General features: G+C 52.6%; 1 protein-coding gene across 1 annotated transcript in view; it reads right to left on the reverse strand.

The window, feature by feature from the left end:
* Positions 1-222: 222 nt before the first annotated feature.
* Positions 223-16706, reverse strand: part of Mgat5b (alpha-1,6-mannosylglycoprotein 6-beta-N-acetylglucosaminyltransferase B) — a 65611-nt gene continuing 49127 nt past the window's right edge. Inside the window, exons 11-18 of the mRNA XM_032913070.1 lie at positions 14656-14786; positions 13891-13896; positions 8336-8491; positions 7908-8054; positions 7636-7752; positions 2332-2406; positions 888-1144; positions 223-562 (exon numbers count right to left, since the gene is read on the reverse strand). Of these exons, the coding sequence (XP_032768961.1) occupies positions 364-562; positions 888-1144; positions 2332-2406; positions 7636-7752; positions 7908-8054; positions 8336-8491; positions 13891-13896; positions 14656-14786 (1088 nt within the window). The 3' untranslated portion in view covers positions 223-363. The remainder of the gene's footprint in view (positions 563-887; positions 1145-2331; positions 2407-7635; positions 7753-7907; positions 8055-8335; positions 8492-13890; positions 13897-14655; positions 14787-16706) is intronic.

Raw genomic sequence — 16706 nt, forward strand, 5'->3', positions numbered from 1 at the left:
CCCTTGACCCCTCTGGTGAACTAGGGGGCAGCATGGCCGTGTTTCCAGCCTCGTGGATCAGAAGGCCTATGCTAGGCCCAAGAATGGCCAAGGCTGTGTCTCCGGCGGGTCCAGATCACAGAAAGCCAAGAGCCTCCATCCTGGGCACACTGGACACGTGGTCAGCCCAACTGCTTGGCCTCAGGTCCTCTGGAGAGGCAAGGAGGCCCCTAGGAAGGAGCTGCTGTCTCTTCAGCTTCCTCTTCCCGCCCTTGGCTGGGGAGGAGGCTGCAGCCAAGAGACATGCAGTATCTGGCTGGAGCTCAGAAAGTGCTGGTGCTTGCCAACCGCGGTGGGCAGGTTCTGGGCAGGGTGGCTCTGGCCTCACAGGCAGCCCTGGCACAAGGCCACCTGGCCCTTGAGGAAGTCACGGCAGGGACAGAGCCTCTGGTACTTGGTGCTGGCGCCCGCACAGCTGAAGAGCAGCGGCTCTTTCTGTAGGTAGCACTCTTGGCCCGGCTGGGCAAAGGCGGGGTACAAGTGATGCATCTCCCACTCGGTGCTGTCACAGGGCACCTGCAGCCTGCAGAGGTGACATCAGCATCGTCACTCTTTGGTGAGCAGGGCGACAGCTGTCCCCAGCGTGGCATGGCTCACCCCCACTCCCTGGACCAGTTTTGAAGCCATAGCTCAGAGAAGCTATGCACCTAAGTGGGGCTGCAGTTTTGGTAACCCGACTGGAGAGATGCTCACACAGGCTGGGCAGCGGCCACAAGAGGTAGAAGAAGGCAAGGCCAGGGGGATGTCCCCTTACAGATTTTTCTTGGCTGATTTAAAAGCTTCAAACCCGCAGGTACCGGGAAGCTAGGCAGTGGGGAAGGAGGGGACACAGGCAGGGGCTGACTCACCTGAGGAACGCATCTTGGCTGTTGAGGAAAGGGAAGAATGAAGGCTCGCACACTAGTCCGTGGTCCAGGCAGGCATCCGTGCAGGCCCTTCCAGGGGCTGCCAGCCAGGCCCGCAGAGAGTGGGGAGGGGGCCAGGCTCCCGGAACGGAGCTGATATTCTGGGCCCACTCGAGATGAGTTGCATTAGGGGCTAAGACAAAGGGACTCTGGGCAGTGTTGGACCCCGGTGGAACGGGGCTGGGACCCGCACAGAAGTCCTGTCAAGAAAAGAGAGGCGTTAGGGATGGGAACGGGTTTTCTGTAGAGTGCCCGGCACTACAATTTTAGGGAGAGCCACTACTGGGCACTTTCTGAATGCCACATGGCCTCAGACATTATCCCATAATACCAAGTGGCCCATAGAATGGACGGATGCTAATTATTGTACAAAGAGTAGAGGCTGATTCCAGGGTCTATGCCAGGGCCTCAGGACTGGATGGCAGAGGCGAGCTTTGAATTTGCTTATTTGGAAGCTGTCTGCCCCGCACAACCTCACCTCTGGGGTCAGACTGAGGACTTAAACACGAGCCCTGCTCAGGGCCCTAGGTCCTGGCAAGTAGTGTTTCTGTGAACTTTGAGGACTCGCGCTTTTGTGGTGAGAGAGTGTGAGTGGGAAGCCCTAGTTTTGTGGCTTTGGCCTTGAGCCCCTCACTTTTTGACACCCCCACTGGGTCTTTCTGGGCCTCAGATTCCCATCCACAGAGGAACAGCTCAGAAACGGTCTCCGTGTTCTAATGCTCATCCCTGCGGCTGATTCAAAGACATACACAGCTCCTAACAGTCACAGCCGTTGTCCCCAGGGCCCCGGGCCCTACAGCATCTTCTTCTAGCTTCCTCTCACACCTAGAGTCTGACAGAACACAGCCCAGGGCACCTGCAGCTTGAGGCAGCTCAGATCATGGGGTCTGAGCTGGACCCCCTGGAGAACCCCAGGAGGCAGGTCTCCTGACCTGTGCTTCACTGACTTCTGTGCATTCTGAGTGGGCTGAGAAGACGACTGCCTGCCTGCCAGAACCTGTCTGTTGCTTGCTCACTGGGGCTGTATGGCACGGCTGAGCCTACACAAGAGCAGCTCCCCAAGCCCATTTTCTGGGCAGACCTCTATCTAGCCCCTATCTCCCTGACTCCTTTGGGGGTGGTGAGCAGGGGGCTACCATCAGTTCTATTAGTTCAGTAATCAAACCCAGAAACGAGTTTTTGAGAGCTAGCTTCTGTGTTTTCCAGATCCGTGAGGTAGGATTAGCACTCATACCCATGATTTGTTAGACCCCAGGTCCCAACCCCACTGTCCGGTAAAAGCTGAAAGGACAGCTTGCCTGTAGCATGCTGTACCAGCAAATCTTAAGTGACAGGCTTTGGAGTGACAGCCCCAAGCCCCTGGGACAGGGGATACAGGGTGACCTACCTGGTGTTGGATGTAGGCGTTGATCCGTTCCAGCATCCCCACACAGGTGTACTCATAGGGCAGATACGGGTCCACCTGGGGAACAGACGGGCCATACCAAACTCAGCACCAGGCCAGGCTGGTACCCTGCCCGGAAAGCCAACCAATTGTCCACCAGGCCCCACTACGAGCTCACACTGTGTGCTCCCTGGGATTCCCTCAGGGGTGTTGGCTCAGGATCCACACCGTCCTCAGGCACTACTTAAATCCAGGCCCCCATCTCTCTCTGCTGCCCCATTCCTCTCCCTTTGCAAAGCCCAGCATTTCTGTCCCCTCTCAGGTGTCCCCTACCCCGAGCCATCCTGATCCTACCCATCCTCGGATCGGGGAAGTGTTCTCAGTGGCTTTCGGCACCCTTCTGCATGCTTTCAGTCACGCATGCAGAAGCACCCACCCTCACCCTGCCAGAGTGCACACATTTATACAGAGGGGCACGGGGCAGTCGCGCATCACGGTCGGATAGAACAAGATGAATCTTGTCACACGTCCTGCCCAGGCACATAAGATGCACATCCCCAAAGAAAGGCTTTGCAGATTCTGTGCAAACATCTGGAAGCCACATTACAACCTGGTCCAAGTGGATGGGAGGAGTAGCTAGGGCACAGAGAGCCAGCAGAAAGCCCAGCAGGGTGGCCGACTCCTCTAAATCCAGCTTTTGTGTGGGGCAAGAAACAGGGGTCCCAGAGCTCACTGGCCAGCCTGGCCACATGGGTGAGCCTCAGGTTCAATGAAGGTGGCGGCTGGAGTGACGGCTCAGTGGCCAAGAACATTTACTGTTGTTGCCTAGGACCCGGGTTAGACTCCCAGCACCCGCATGATGGCTCACAACCATCCCTCACTACAATTCTGAAGGAGCCAAACTCCCTCTTCTGACTTCTGCAGGTACTCGGTGTGCATGCAGTACACAGATATGCAGGTGACACACACACACACACACACACACACACACACACACACACACACACACACACACACACACACACACACACACACACACACACACACACAAAACTAAATATATAAAGAAGTAAGTATAAAAGGATTTTATTTTTTAAAAATGAAGGTGGAGATTAAGAGAGAAAGATGGGGGCTGGGATTTAGCTCAGTGGTAGAGCGCTACCTAGGGAAGCGCAAGGCCCTGGGTCTGATCCCCAGCTCCCAAAAAAACCAAAAAAAAAAAAAAAAAAAAAAAAAAGAGAGAGAGGAAAGATGGCCAAGTGTGGTGGTGCAGGCCCTTAATTCCAGCTCTCAGGAGGCAGAGGCAGGCAGATCTCTAAGTTTGAGGCCAGCCTGCTCTACAAAGCGAGTTCCAGGACAGCCAGGGCTACATGGAGAAAACCTGTCTCCAAAAAAAAAAAAAAATGTTGACCTTGAACCTTCACATACACAGGTGCATGTACACATACATGCAGACACACATACAATGTATCCTTAACATGCATAAAACCCATAGAACATATACATGGAATGCACAAGATACACAACATATACTATACATATGTGTACAACACATACAACATACACATAATAAACACACAACATATAAAATAAGCACAACACACATGCAAGCACTTTTGCACACGTACGTGGAAACAGAAACACACCCATACCCACACACACACATACCACATACACACATGTATACATACACACACATGTATACACATGCACGCTCACACAATCCACACCCACACACCCACACACACCTACACACACACGCATGTGCATACACACATCCACACCTACACACACACACCTACACACATACACGCATGTGCATACACACACATCCACACCTACACACACACACACACACACACACGTACACACACGCACGCACAACTGATAAAGAAGCTAACATAACATAGGAAATGAGGAGGTCAGGGGGTGCCTGCCACCTCCTTCCTTCCTGCTGCTCAGCCCTGGCTGCTCCATCAGCCTCCTCAGGCCCAGTGCAGAGCCACCTTGGAGAACACCCAGCCCAGAAGGGCAGGTGTCAGGAACAGCAGTGTCCAGCCACTGAACTGACACAGCTGGAATCAGAGGAAAGGTATGGCAGTCTGGGCCTGCTACACCCTGAAGGTCCCCATCTCTGTGCTCAACCAGCCTGGCTCCTAACGGTGCCATTTCCTGCTGACTGTGTCAACCATCAGTGGTGAAACTGGAGAGCTTCGCCCTGTGTCCTTCCTAATGGTGACATTAGAACCACTAGACCATGCTAGGCTCTGCCTCCTAGGGCTAACTAAGGTCCACCTTTGACACTACAAAGCTCCCAGAAGGAAAAACGCCACAAGTACCTTCAAGATCCTACCAGACTGATTAACCTCTGCTTTTCGGAGAACTTTTTCTATATGGAGAGCTGGGATGTGGATGCAGTCAGACCACCTTGAGCTATCTTTTGTCCTCCTGGAAGTCACTCATCACCTGCCGGTGTCTGACCTAACATCCTTGTGACTGTGACACAAAAGCTCTTAGATTGAATACCTCAAGACAGACCCTTAATCCCCAACAACCCCAAAAGTAAGAATAGCACCAGCCAGCACTCAGGCCCCTGCATTTCGAGGACCTGTCCACCTGAAGTGTGTTGATACGTGATTTTCCGTGTTGTTATTATAGAAGCTTCTGTACTGTTACCACCATGGAACACGGCCTTTGGGGTAACTTGAATCTGTGTTTTTGGGCTGAGGTCACTCACTCATATTTGGTTCTGGAATAAACAATCTCTTTGAGGAAAGAGTCGTGTTTTGTGTCAACAATATCCAAGCGACCCCAAGACAGACAGTCACTGCTCTTTGACCCAGGTCCTGCCATCTCTGACTCTAGGGCAACGTATCACTGTTTCCTCCTCCTGAGGCCACATCCAGCTGCCTTGTGGCTCCATCCATGGGTGCTACCTTCTCAGACCTACACTTCCTACAGTCCTCCTGTTCCAGTCCGCTCTGCATTCTGAGCTGGTGGCCTCAGATGCCTCTGGGGGCTTGTGGGAAAGGTTTGGAAATGGGGTTTTAAACAACCAGCCTAGGGAGAGAGATTTCCCTCCACGTGAGGTTCCTCTGCTCTATAGGGTGGGCAAACAAGCTCCTGTAAGCACGGCAAAGGTGTGTGAGGGGCACCCTCAGCCAATTCGGTCTGCCTGCTGGAAGCTTCCGCCTAGAGCAGCAGCTGGAGACCAGTCCACTGGGATAAACTGCAGGGGCGCTGTCATCTGTCTGACAGGGACAAGCACTAGTCCTGCAGAAAGTGGGTGCTGTGGGGGCTCACACAGAGGAAGCATGTCAGTCACCTCCTGTCCTTTCTTCAGGAATGACCCCGTCTGGTCCATGTGTCCACAGCCCAGGCCCTGTGTTTTCTCCAGAGTGGGGTGTGCTGGCCTGGGAGGCTTCAGTTTCCTTGGCCAGCCTCCTGGCTCCTCCTCCCTTGCTGATGTCTGAAAGACCCACACTTGGGACCATTTATTTCCTCATGGCCGCCACACTCCCTTGGGACCTAGCCAGCTGCTACTAAACCTATTTTCTAAAACAGGACAGCTAGAGTTACCCAGGGTGCCTGTTTGAAATGCAGACTCCAGGGCTACAGGAAACAGCACGGGTGTGTGTGTGTGTGTGTGTGTGTGTGTGTGTGTGTGTGTGTGTGTCTGTCTGTCTGTCTGTCTGTCTGTCCTGTAAGCTCCACCCCGTAATGCTATCCCAGTACACCCGATGGTTTGGTTTGGTTTTCTTGAAACAGTCTCACTGTGTGTAGCCCAGGGGGTGGCCTGGAATTCCCAACCTTCCTGCCTTAGCATCCCAAGAAAGTGGGACTGATACTGGAGTCCCTCTGGCTACACAGGAAGAGGAAGGTTGAGGCCTCTACCGGTTCTTTGATCTTTGTGCGCTCTCTCTCTCTCTCTCTCTCTCTCTCTCCTAACAAAATTGAACATATGTTCATATTTTTTTTTTTAAAAAAAGCCTAGACCCAAGGGGTAAATAAATAATACATTCCCTTCTATAGACACTGCCCACCACCAGGAGTCACCAGCAGAAGTGACTTCTATGCTGGGTCCTCCCGCAGTCACCTGATGGGCTGGGTGTGAGGAGGGAGTGGGGATGGGGAGAGCCTCAGAGAGCACAGACACTCTCGCTGCTTCCTGTCCTTTACCTGACCTGCTCCCCTCTGCCAAGCGCTCCCACCGAGACAGGGGCAGGGGGCCATCCTCAGACACACAGCCCCACATTGTGGAATAAGTTCTCAGGGAAGGTGGAGAGATGGCTCAGTGGTTAAAAGCACTGGCTAGTCTTTCAGGGGGCTCACGACTGCAACAGACACACACTTGATGCCCAGACATACACGCAGGCAAAACATTCACAGAGAAATAAAAAGACAGGAAATGTTTTAAGAAGCGACGCTCTTGCAGAAAACTGCATTTGGTTCACAGCGCCCACATCGGTGGCTGACAACTGCCTCTAACTCCAGCTCCAGGGGATCTGACACCCTCTTCTGGCCTCTGAGCACACACACACACACACACACACACACACACACACACACACACACACACACCCCTAGAAATAGAAACAATAAAATCAACACTTTTTAAAAAACCCAAGAGAAGAAGTTTTCTTGGAATAAAGTGCTGACCAGGAGCTGTAAGGGGGTCTGCAGCTCAGGTAGAGGGTCTCCCTATCTTCGTCTCTCAGGCCCACGCCAGGCCCCCCACGCTCACTAAGGAGTCGGGTGCTCTGCTCTCAGTAGGCAATAGGCAGCTCCTGGACCAGCTCTGCAGCCCGAGCCAGGCTTGCTGAGCTAGAACTTGCAAGCCAGGCAGCGGCCCCAGAACAGCTGTGTGCAATTAGTTACCGAGAGACACTTGAAGGCTGAGGCCCTACCCACCTGTGTGGGGCTCACCCTGGCACACCTTCTTAGTGCCAAACCCATGCCAAGAATGCCCTTAGGGCCTGGCCCTCTAAGGTGCTTAGTAAATGATTTCTGACCCATAGCAGCCAGATCAGGGAGTGTGGGTTGCTCCCTGAAGAGAGGCATCCCCTTCCTATACCCATACCCCAAGTTGGGAAGTGGGGACCCACAAGTCCCTTTCTAGTTCATGTGGGTTGATGCCTTTCCAAGCCAACCCTACATGCCTGAGTGGGTTCTCTAGGAAGTTTCCTCTTCTAAGTATAGGCAAGACCCACAGTGTGGCAGGGTCAGAGTCTTACCCGGGTGACCCATGGCATGATGGGATCTGAATCTCACCTGGGTGACCCACAGTATGGCAGGTCGGAGTCTCACCTGGGTGTTCATGATGGCCTTAATGGCAGCTTCAAACTCATCGGAGTTGTTATAGTCCACGGTCCACACGTGAGGCTTGCCGATGAAGTTCTCTGCATAGGGATGCTGGGAGAACACCTGCCCGGACCGACAGATGGCTGCTTCAGCCTGGGCTCAAGCACCCACCTAGGTCCCTTTCTTCCTTGCACCCCAAGGCTTAGTCCACCCTTCTGGGATCTGTAGGCACCCTGCTTCTCAGACTCCCAGATCTGCAGTAGGGCCCTCGTGCTCACCTCCCTGGAGGTGGGCTTGCCCCGGAAGAACTCATGGTTGAGGGAGCTGTGGGGTGGGCTGAATCGAGACTGTAGGAAGATGCAGCCATTGGCGATGGCCTCCAGTGGTGCTGGGCCCTCGTAGGGGAATCCGAAACCTATAAAGAGCTGGAAGCAGAGGACAGGCAGGACGGCTGAGTGGGCAGAGGCGCTGGACACTGCGTTGAGCACTGCATCCTGCTCTCAAAAGTCAGATTCTGCTGAGCCACACGGGGTTAGCCGATCGTGTGGCAGCCATGGCTGCAGAGATCCAACACATACAGGAGGAGCTAGCGGGGGCTAATGGATGCCCTCAGAATCCGGGCCTTCTGGACCAAGTGTCTGGCCTGGTAGATGCCTGTCATCCAGGACTGTGGACTGCAGGGATAGGACAGTGGCCAGAGCCTCACCTTGGCCTTACGCAGCAGCTGCTGGAACTCAGGCTGTGGCAGAAGGCCGTGGTTCTTCACGAAGGCAGGGACCTCGGGTGGCCGCTGGCTCTCATAGTACACGGTGCCGTGGATCTCCATGTACTTGTTGAGGATGGCCAGGAACTTCTCCTTGCCCTGTGGGAGGAGGAGGAGGAGGAGAGAGAGATGATGATGGACCCTCCCCTCACACTCAGAAGGCAGAACTGGTAGGTCAGGCACCCCTGCTCTGGGAGCAGAGGACAGGGTCTCTCTCATCTTGGGGTGATTTTTAACTTGCTATGTAGACTTGGGCGGAGTCCCTTTCCTCTCTGGCCTTCAGACTTTCCATCCTGTGAGTTGCGGGGCTCGAACTAAACCTGAGGCATTAGGGTTGGGTTGGTTCTAGCCATGGAACTGAGTTTCCCAAAGGCCAAGGACACCCAATCCTTACATTCGTCTGTGAACCTGGATGCCCGGAGGACCTGTGGATTTCTCTGGAACCCCCTCACATATCCACCCACTCACCCGTCAAGCCGACCATTCACCTGTCTACATACACTCTGTCCATCCATCCGTCCATCCGTCCATCCATCCATCCTTCTACCCAATCATCCACACATAAGTGCACCAACCCATTTAACATTCCACCTTTCCACCCACTTACCCACACATTAATCTATTCATTCATCCGTCCATCCATCCATCCGTCCATCCATCCATCCATCCATCCATCCATCCATCCATCCATCCATCCTTCACCCACACATCCATCTTCCCACCCATTCATCCGCCCACCAACCCGCTCATCTCTCCATCCTCTTATCCATCTATGTCTCTATGCATCCGTCTGTCTGTTCCCCGGTCCACCTGTCCTTCCACCCACTCATCCATGCACCCTTCCTTTTGCCCGGGAAGGAAGAAGGTGGAGGAAGTGGGATTGCAGACACAGGATGTTAGCTGAAGGAAGTGAGTGAGTCAGGGTAGCACTCACTCTGACCTGAGTCGTGTCACTTGCTATGATGGACTAAGGGGACCGTTAGGGCCCCAGCTACAAGCCAGGACTCAAATCTAATCCTGGCTGGAAGGAAATGGCATCAGGCTTGACTTATCATTTCTATGATTTTTTTTTCATTTCCCAGAACATTACAAAATAAATAAATAAATAAATAAAAAATCAAGGCAACCAAACAAACCTCCTGAAAACCCAGAAGGCTTTGCTATGGAAATGGACAGGGTGAGGCTAAAACCCATTTATTTGGAAATACTGAGGACCTAGAATGAACAAAACAACACCAGCAGACAGAGTGCCTGACCCCGGGTCTATGTGCGGCAGGAGGGGCGGGGACAGTGTGGTGTCCACATCTGGGTCCAGATGGATCCCACGCTCACAGTCCTCATTGCAGAAAAGGGAGTATGTTCCTGAGGAGGAAGAATGGCCTTTTCAATAAATAGTACGGGGCATGCATTTGTCATCCACAGGCAAAGAAAGGGAGAGAGAGTCCAAGCCCGGGACCCTGTGGGGCAAGGCAGAATTGCAGGAGCGTGAATCCGCATTCCCCATCATATTGCAGTGCTAACTCAAAATGGATCATAGACTCAAGGGCAAAAACTAAAGCTATGGGGCCAGCAGCGGCACCAGAGAAGCCATGGCTTCGGGATAAACAAGGACTTCTTAGCTACACCAGAAGCATGATTGGCAACGGACAGCTTTTGATTTTTATTAAAGTCGGGGCTTAGCCGGGCGTGGTGCACACCTGTGAATCCCAACACTCTGGAAGCTGAGACAGGAGAATGAGAATGGCCACAGGGATGACCTGTGCTACATAGGAAGCTCGAGGACCCTTGGGCTACACAGCAAGACCCAAGAGGCAGGTGGATTTCTGTGAGTTCAAGGCCAGCCTAGTTCACTTAGGGAGCTCCAAGACAGCCAGGGCTGTGAGTTGTGTCTAAAAATTAACAACAAAAAGGACTAAAGTAAATAAGAGAGAGAAGAGAGGAGAAGGTAGCAACGATCTTATTGGCTGTGAATGGAGTCCAGTGGGGCCAAAGAAATGTGTATTTTTGTTAGTGTGTGTGTGTGTGTGTGTGTTTATGTGTGTGTATGTGTGTGTGATGTGTGTATGTATGTGTGATGTGTGTGTGTGTGTGTGTGTGTGTGTGTGTATGTGATGTGTGTGTGTGTGTGTGTGTGTGTGTGTGTGTGTGTGTGTGTGTGTGTGTGTGTGTGTGTGTGTGTGTGTGTGTGTGTGTGTGTGTGTGTGTGTGTGTGTGTGTATGTGTGTGTATGTGTGTGTGTGTGTGTGTGTATGTGTGTGTGTGTGTGTGTGTGATGTGTATGTGTGTGTGTGTGTGTGTGTGTGTGTGTGTGTGATGTGTGTATGTGTGTATGTTTGTGTGTATGTGTGTGTATGTGTATGTGTGTGTGTGTGTGATGTGTGTGTGTGTGTGTGATTCCTTTATATTTTTCATGTGCCTTGGGTTTTTTGCTTGCATTTGTGTCTGTGTGAGGGTGGAACTGGAGTTACAGACAGCTATGAGCTGTCTTGTGCTTGCTGGGAATTGAACTCAGGACCTCTGGAAGAGCAGTCAGTGCTCTTAACCACTGAGCCATCTCTCCAGCCTCTATTTTTGTTTTGTTTTTGAGACCACACCTAGCCTGAAGCAAATACACAAAGAGGTAACAAGTGAACATTTTCAAGTTTGTGATCAATTAAACAACAAGGTTCAAGAAGACCTACGAATTCAATCTAAGTCTAAAAGAAACCATAGCCAAGGGGATCCCAGGGGGATGGCTCAGAGTCAAACATGCGGAGTTTAAGCAGAGAGAAAAGGCAAACCGCCCACATCCGGTTTGTGAGCAGAAAGAAAAGGCATGGGGACAGAGCAGAATGCCTTTATGACCCTGAGGAGCAGACATGGGATTCCATGCCCTTCGGGAACACAGGTGAGGGAGGGCTGGCGAGATGGCTCAGCAGGTAAAGGTACTTGCCGCCAAGCCTGACAACCACGGTTGACCCGGGTTCAAGTTCAGGAACCCATATTGTCCTTTGACGTCCAGGGGTGGTCTCTAGCTCACACAAAGTAAATAGGTAAATGTAAAAAGGAAACAAAAAGAAAATAAAGCAGGGGCAATAATCCCACTCGATAAGTGTTAGCTAATTCCTAACTCCGTGTGCTGGGTACAAGACAGCAGGCTGGAGTGGAATGAAATGAAAACAGGATTAGGGTCCTTTGTCACCCATGAAACAAAAAAGTGGTCACTTATATCGGGCCCAGGCTGCTCACTGTAGAACTGCAGGTGAAAGTCAGAGAAGACAGGGAGGTGTTACAATATGAATTCCCAACGTTGGGCCAGCAAGAGAGCTCAGTGGGCAAAGGTGCTTGCAGCTAACCCTGCTGACTTGAGTTCAATTCCTGGGACACACAGGATAGAAGGATGGATCTGATTCCTGAAAGTTGTCCTCCGATCTCTGCACAAGGACACACATTCATACATACTCAGTCACACACACTCACACACATACACACTCTCACACACACACCACTCACAGTATACAGTCACATACATACACAGTAAAACATACACACACATATACTCACACACACATTCACACACACTCCACACCACACTCACACTCATGCACACACTCACATGCACACCCACACTCACACACACTCATACACATTCACACACACACTAACATTCATACACTCACATACACACATTCACTCACGCACACACTCACTCACACACACTCATTTGTGTGCATTTGCGCTTCTCCATGTCACCCAGTCTTGGTTGCCCTCAGAGGGCTGTGATAACTCCGGGTTCATGTCACCATTTATCCCCTGCCTGCCACTTGACTGCCACTTGACTGACTGGGTTGTGTGCTGTACAGGCACACTTTCTTTGGGGCCTGTCCCCAGCCTGCTGAACCCCAAATTCTATCTCTCAGCCCCTCGTAAGCTCTGTAATCAAACTGCTCCAAAGCCATAGCCTCTGGGAAACAAAGACTTGACAGGTGACTTGCTTCACATGCACACACGCACATGCACACGTGCACGCATGCACATGTGAATGAGAAATCCCGGACACACTAGCTTCTGCACAAGACAAGGGTGATGGAGGCCCCAGCGTTTCCCTGGCACCTGCCCCAATTGCAGACACTGGGCAGATGCTTTTTTTTTTTTTTTTTGGAGGTGTCTTGATCTAGGCTGTCCCCAAAACTGGATGGACTTTCATCTGCCCGGATTTCAGTCCCCCTGTCTCTGTTGGTAAAGGTTTCTCCCCACTGTGCCCTTTCCCAGGCTTGACTTGATGACCCTGGTGGCCTCAGCAAGTTTGGCCTCTGGGCCTTCTCTCTGTTCCCAGACATCTCAGCAGGGATCTTGGGCCTTCTGAAGCTTTGCGGCCACACCACCACCACCACCACCACCACCACACCAGCTCCCACCCCCCACCCCACCCCCGTTCTGCCGGGAAGGCAGTGCAGAGTTGGGAGTTTAGCAGCCTGGCTCTGGGCTCAGCTGGTTTGTGGCTAAGTGCTCTCGGCCACTGACTACATGTGAGCTGGCTCTATAACCTGCTGGGCCCCACTTTCCCCATCAATAAAACAGGCCCGATGGATAGCACGATGGATAGCACGCCATCCTCCTCCCAGGGGAGGCAACCTCTGTGAGCCCTGGCAGGACTTGGTGTTAACAGCACAGAGGGCAGCCTCTGCTATTACCTCCGTGTGCTAGACCAGATACTGCCCAACGCTTCCTTCTCCTCCTTCCTCAGCAGGAACCCAGACCTGAGGTAGCCCCAGTGGCTTGCAATAAAGCCACTCCTTGATGTCCCTTGAAACTGGGTAGATCATGAGCTAAAGACACAGACACTGGGCTCTATAGGAAGAAGGCCCCTTGGTCACCCTCCTCCTGTCAGATGTTTGTGGCCAGCCTGAGCCCATGTGTGAAGACTAAGCCCATGTTACCAAGGGATGATGTACCTCAGCCTGGCCACTTCCTGAGACTGAGAATCTTGTCCGGTTACTATAATCCTGTGACATCTGATCTAATCCTACCAAATATGGCACGGGAATTTTCAAATAAGACAACCAGGCCACAGGTTTGACTCAGGACACTGGCTATGTGCCTGGGATGACCTTGAACTCGTCACCCTCCAGTCCCTACCTCCTGAATTCTGAGATCACCGTTCCAGTCACACTGCTTATGGGTGCTAAGGCCCGAACCCTGGGCTCCGTGCACGCTAAGGCAAGCACTCTACAGACTGAGCCACACACCCCAGCCCAACCATGTCCTCGTACCCTCTGTCTGTCTTCTGTCCCGCCCACCTTCAGTCATGTCTTTGGTCATACCCAGGGAATTCTCGCAGGGAGGGACCCAGGGAAGACTGCTCCATGGACCCTGCTGTCCCCTCGCCCTCCCCTCCTCCCCCTGGTACCTCCATGGAGCTAGAGTTACAGTCAAGGGCACATCATCAGGGAGACCCCACAGGGCAGCCACTGCTGAGGTAAAGCAAAGGCACGCACATGGAGGCTTCCGGTCCGTACCTGGAGCTGCCTCATCGCCACGGAGCATAGGGAACAGAGAGAACCAGTTAGTGACCAGAGGCAGGCACCACCCTCAGAAGTTTCCCAGGATGGGGGACCCAAACTGGAAGGTGGCGTCCTAATTTCTAAGCCCCACCCCTGCCTCTCATCCCTCCCAAGTTCCACTCTACCCTAAGCCTGCCTGTGGGGTTTACATCATTTATTAGTTCCTAGGGGTGGGGCTGAAGGGTTTCATCAGAATCCTCCACAGAGCAACCGTCCAGGTCGCTGGGAACAGTGCAGGGGTTGAGGGAGGGACAGTCGCCATCTTGTTAGGGACTACTTGGAACCATTTGCACCCTCTTATAATACAGTGCACCCTCTAGGCTGCAGTGCGGCAGATGGGAACTGCGGTCTGGATCCTGCACCCGTGCCTGCAGCTTCAGACGTGAACTGCAGAGGCATGGGCTTGGCTAGGCAGACCCTGTCACTGTGTGGCTGGAACCTTCGTGGTTGTGGATATGATCAGCACCAGAACCAGGGGCGGTAGGTGTTCCCAGCGCTGGTGTGCATATGATCTGTGTGGCCGTGGTCTACGCTTGGGTGACGGTGTCAGCGACAGCTTGTGGCAGAACGGCTGTGGCCTGTCCTGTGTAGGCACGGCAGGTACGGAGAATACGTTGGCACTGGCGTGGGCGTGGCCCACCCTCGGCAAGCGTGGCTTTGCAGTGAGTGTGGCCTGCACTGGACCTGGCATGGCTGGCAGTGGGGCTTGCCGGGGCTCACCTTCCAGATACTCGCCTCCTTGCCGTACACCACTGCCATGTTGCTGGCTTTGCCGTCTTTGATGAGCTGCTTCTCGGTCTCATTGAGCTCCTCAGACACGAAGCCCATGAAGGAGTTGTCTGGGGTGTGAGCTACAGCCCAGCCACAAAGGGGGAAGAAGTGGTTATCAAACGTCCAAGTAGAAGCCCCGGTCCCTTGACATGCCTGTCCCAGGAGTCTCAACTGAGCATGTGGGGAGAGCACCCACCCATGGGTGGGCTGACCTGGACCAGAGAGTGCCACAGAGCTCTGAGCAGGGAACCTCCAGGGCCACTTGGCTCTGCAATAGGTCTCCAGATGGCTTGACTCTGGGTAACCAGGCGGAACTCCCTTCTCTGCTCAGTCTCTCCTCTAGAGCACCATCTCCATCTTGTTTCCCTTCTCTCGCCCGACGAGCGTCACTGCAGAGAGGTCTCTGCCACCTGGCTCAGTCCCCCCACCCTCACTCAGCATGCTGACAGCTGTTGCCAAAGTTCTCTTGGCAGACTCTTTGCTCCAGGACAATCCTTTCTGACTTGGGTCCCATCAGGTTCCTAGACCTGCCCAAGACCCCACAGGCCAAGCTCCCCCTCACTCTGTCCCCAGCTGGCCTCAGTGTCCCCGGCTTTCCTGAGCGGTACCAGCCAGGCCACCTTCACTCTCACACCTGCTATCCCGTCCAGCTGCTGTACCTCTGCCCTCCCTTTTCTGAGAGGTAAAATACCCACTCCCACCATCTGCCTCTATGAGCCTCTCTGGGGTCTGCCAGCCTTCCTTGCCCCTCTCCCTCCCCGCAAGCCAGTTCTCTGTAGAGATCACAACAGAAATTAAGATAAAGATCTCCCGACTCTCCACCAGAACCCAGCCCAGGCAGGGCAGGGTCCGACTGACTTCCTTTCTGTCCCTCAGGGACAAAATGAGTTATTATCTCTTTTTAATAACTTATTTATTTATCTATTTTGCTTAGATTTTTGGAAAAGCCTCATTGTTGTGAAGAGTTAAAATAAAAACTTCATAAAAACTGCAAAAGAACAGCAGATAAGGGGACAGGACAGAGCAGGCCTGAGATGTGCCGGGCCAAGCCTAAAAACAAGGTCAAGGGATTGTTCCAGGAACTAACAGCCACCATCTCCGCTGAGTCGGGGCCATCCGGATGGACAACTCCTGCTCTACAGATAAAGATAAGACGCTCTCCCATATTGAGAACACCCCAGCCCACGTACTGCTTGCAGATGAGACCTTGTACCCATTTCCCTTGCTGATAACCACGCTGAATCCCCTTGCCTTCCCCGATAAAAAGCCTTAAATTTCGAGTCTTGGGGTGGATTCCTCTGTCTCCTGCGTGAGACACGTTTCGGCCCGAGATCTCGTTAATAAACGCTACCTCTTGCTGTTACATCAAGACCGGCTACTCGCGTCTCCTGGGGAACTCCATCCCGCGACTAGAGTGAGAGGCTCCCCAAATTTTGGGGCAGCTCTTTCAGTTGCATTCCTGTTAAAAGATTACCCAATACATACGATTTGCCTAAAAGATTATATGATGAAAGGGGTTCTCTCCTTATTTGATTAGTGCTTTTTAAATTTTAACATTTTGGGGCTGGAGAGATGGCTCAATGGTTAGGAGCACTGACTGCTCTTCCAGAGGTCCTGAGTTCAATTCCCAGCAACCACATGGTGGCTCACAACCATCGGTAATGGGATCTATGCCCTCTTCTGGTGTGTCTGGAGACAGCTACAGTGTACTCAGTATATATAAATATAAGAAATAAATCTTTAAAAAAGAATTTAACTTTTTTTTTTTAAAGTTTTAGTTAACGAGGAGATTTCCCATCCTGCAACAGGCAGGCTGTGGCATGGAACACAGTCATGGTCTAAGGGTCAGGTGTGGGTAAGCCTGCCCACAGGAGACGTCTCCTGTCTCCTCTCTTGTTCTCCTGCCTTGGGCCTGACCAGCGTGGGCAATGCTGGAACCTGGAATCAAATGTCTCCAGCGCCCACTGCCTTCTTGTGTGGGCAGAACCCTGGTGAGTGCT

The sequence above is a fragment of the Rattus rattus genome, chromosome 9, assembly GCF_011064425.1.
Source record: "Rattus rattus isolate New Zealand chromosome 9, Rrattus_CSIRO_v1, whole genome shotgun sequence".
Lineage (NCBI taxonomy): Eukaryota > Metazoa > Chordata > Mammalia > Rodentia > Muridae > Rattus > Rattus rattus.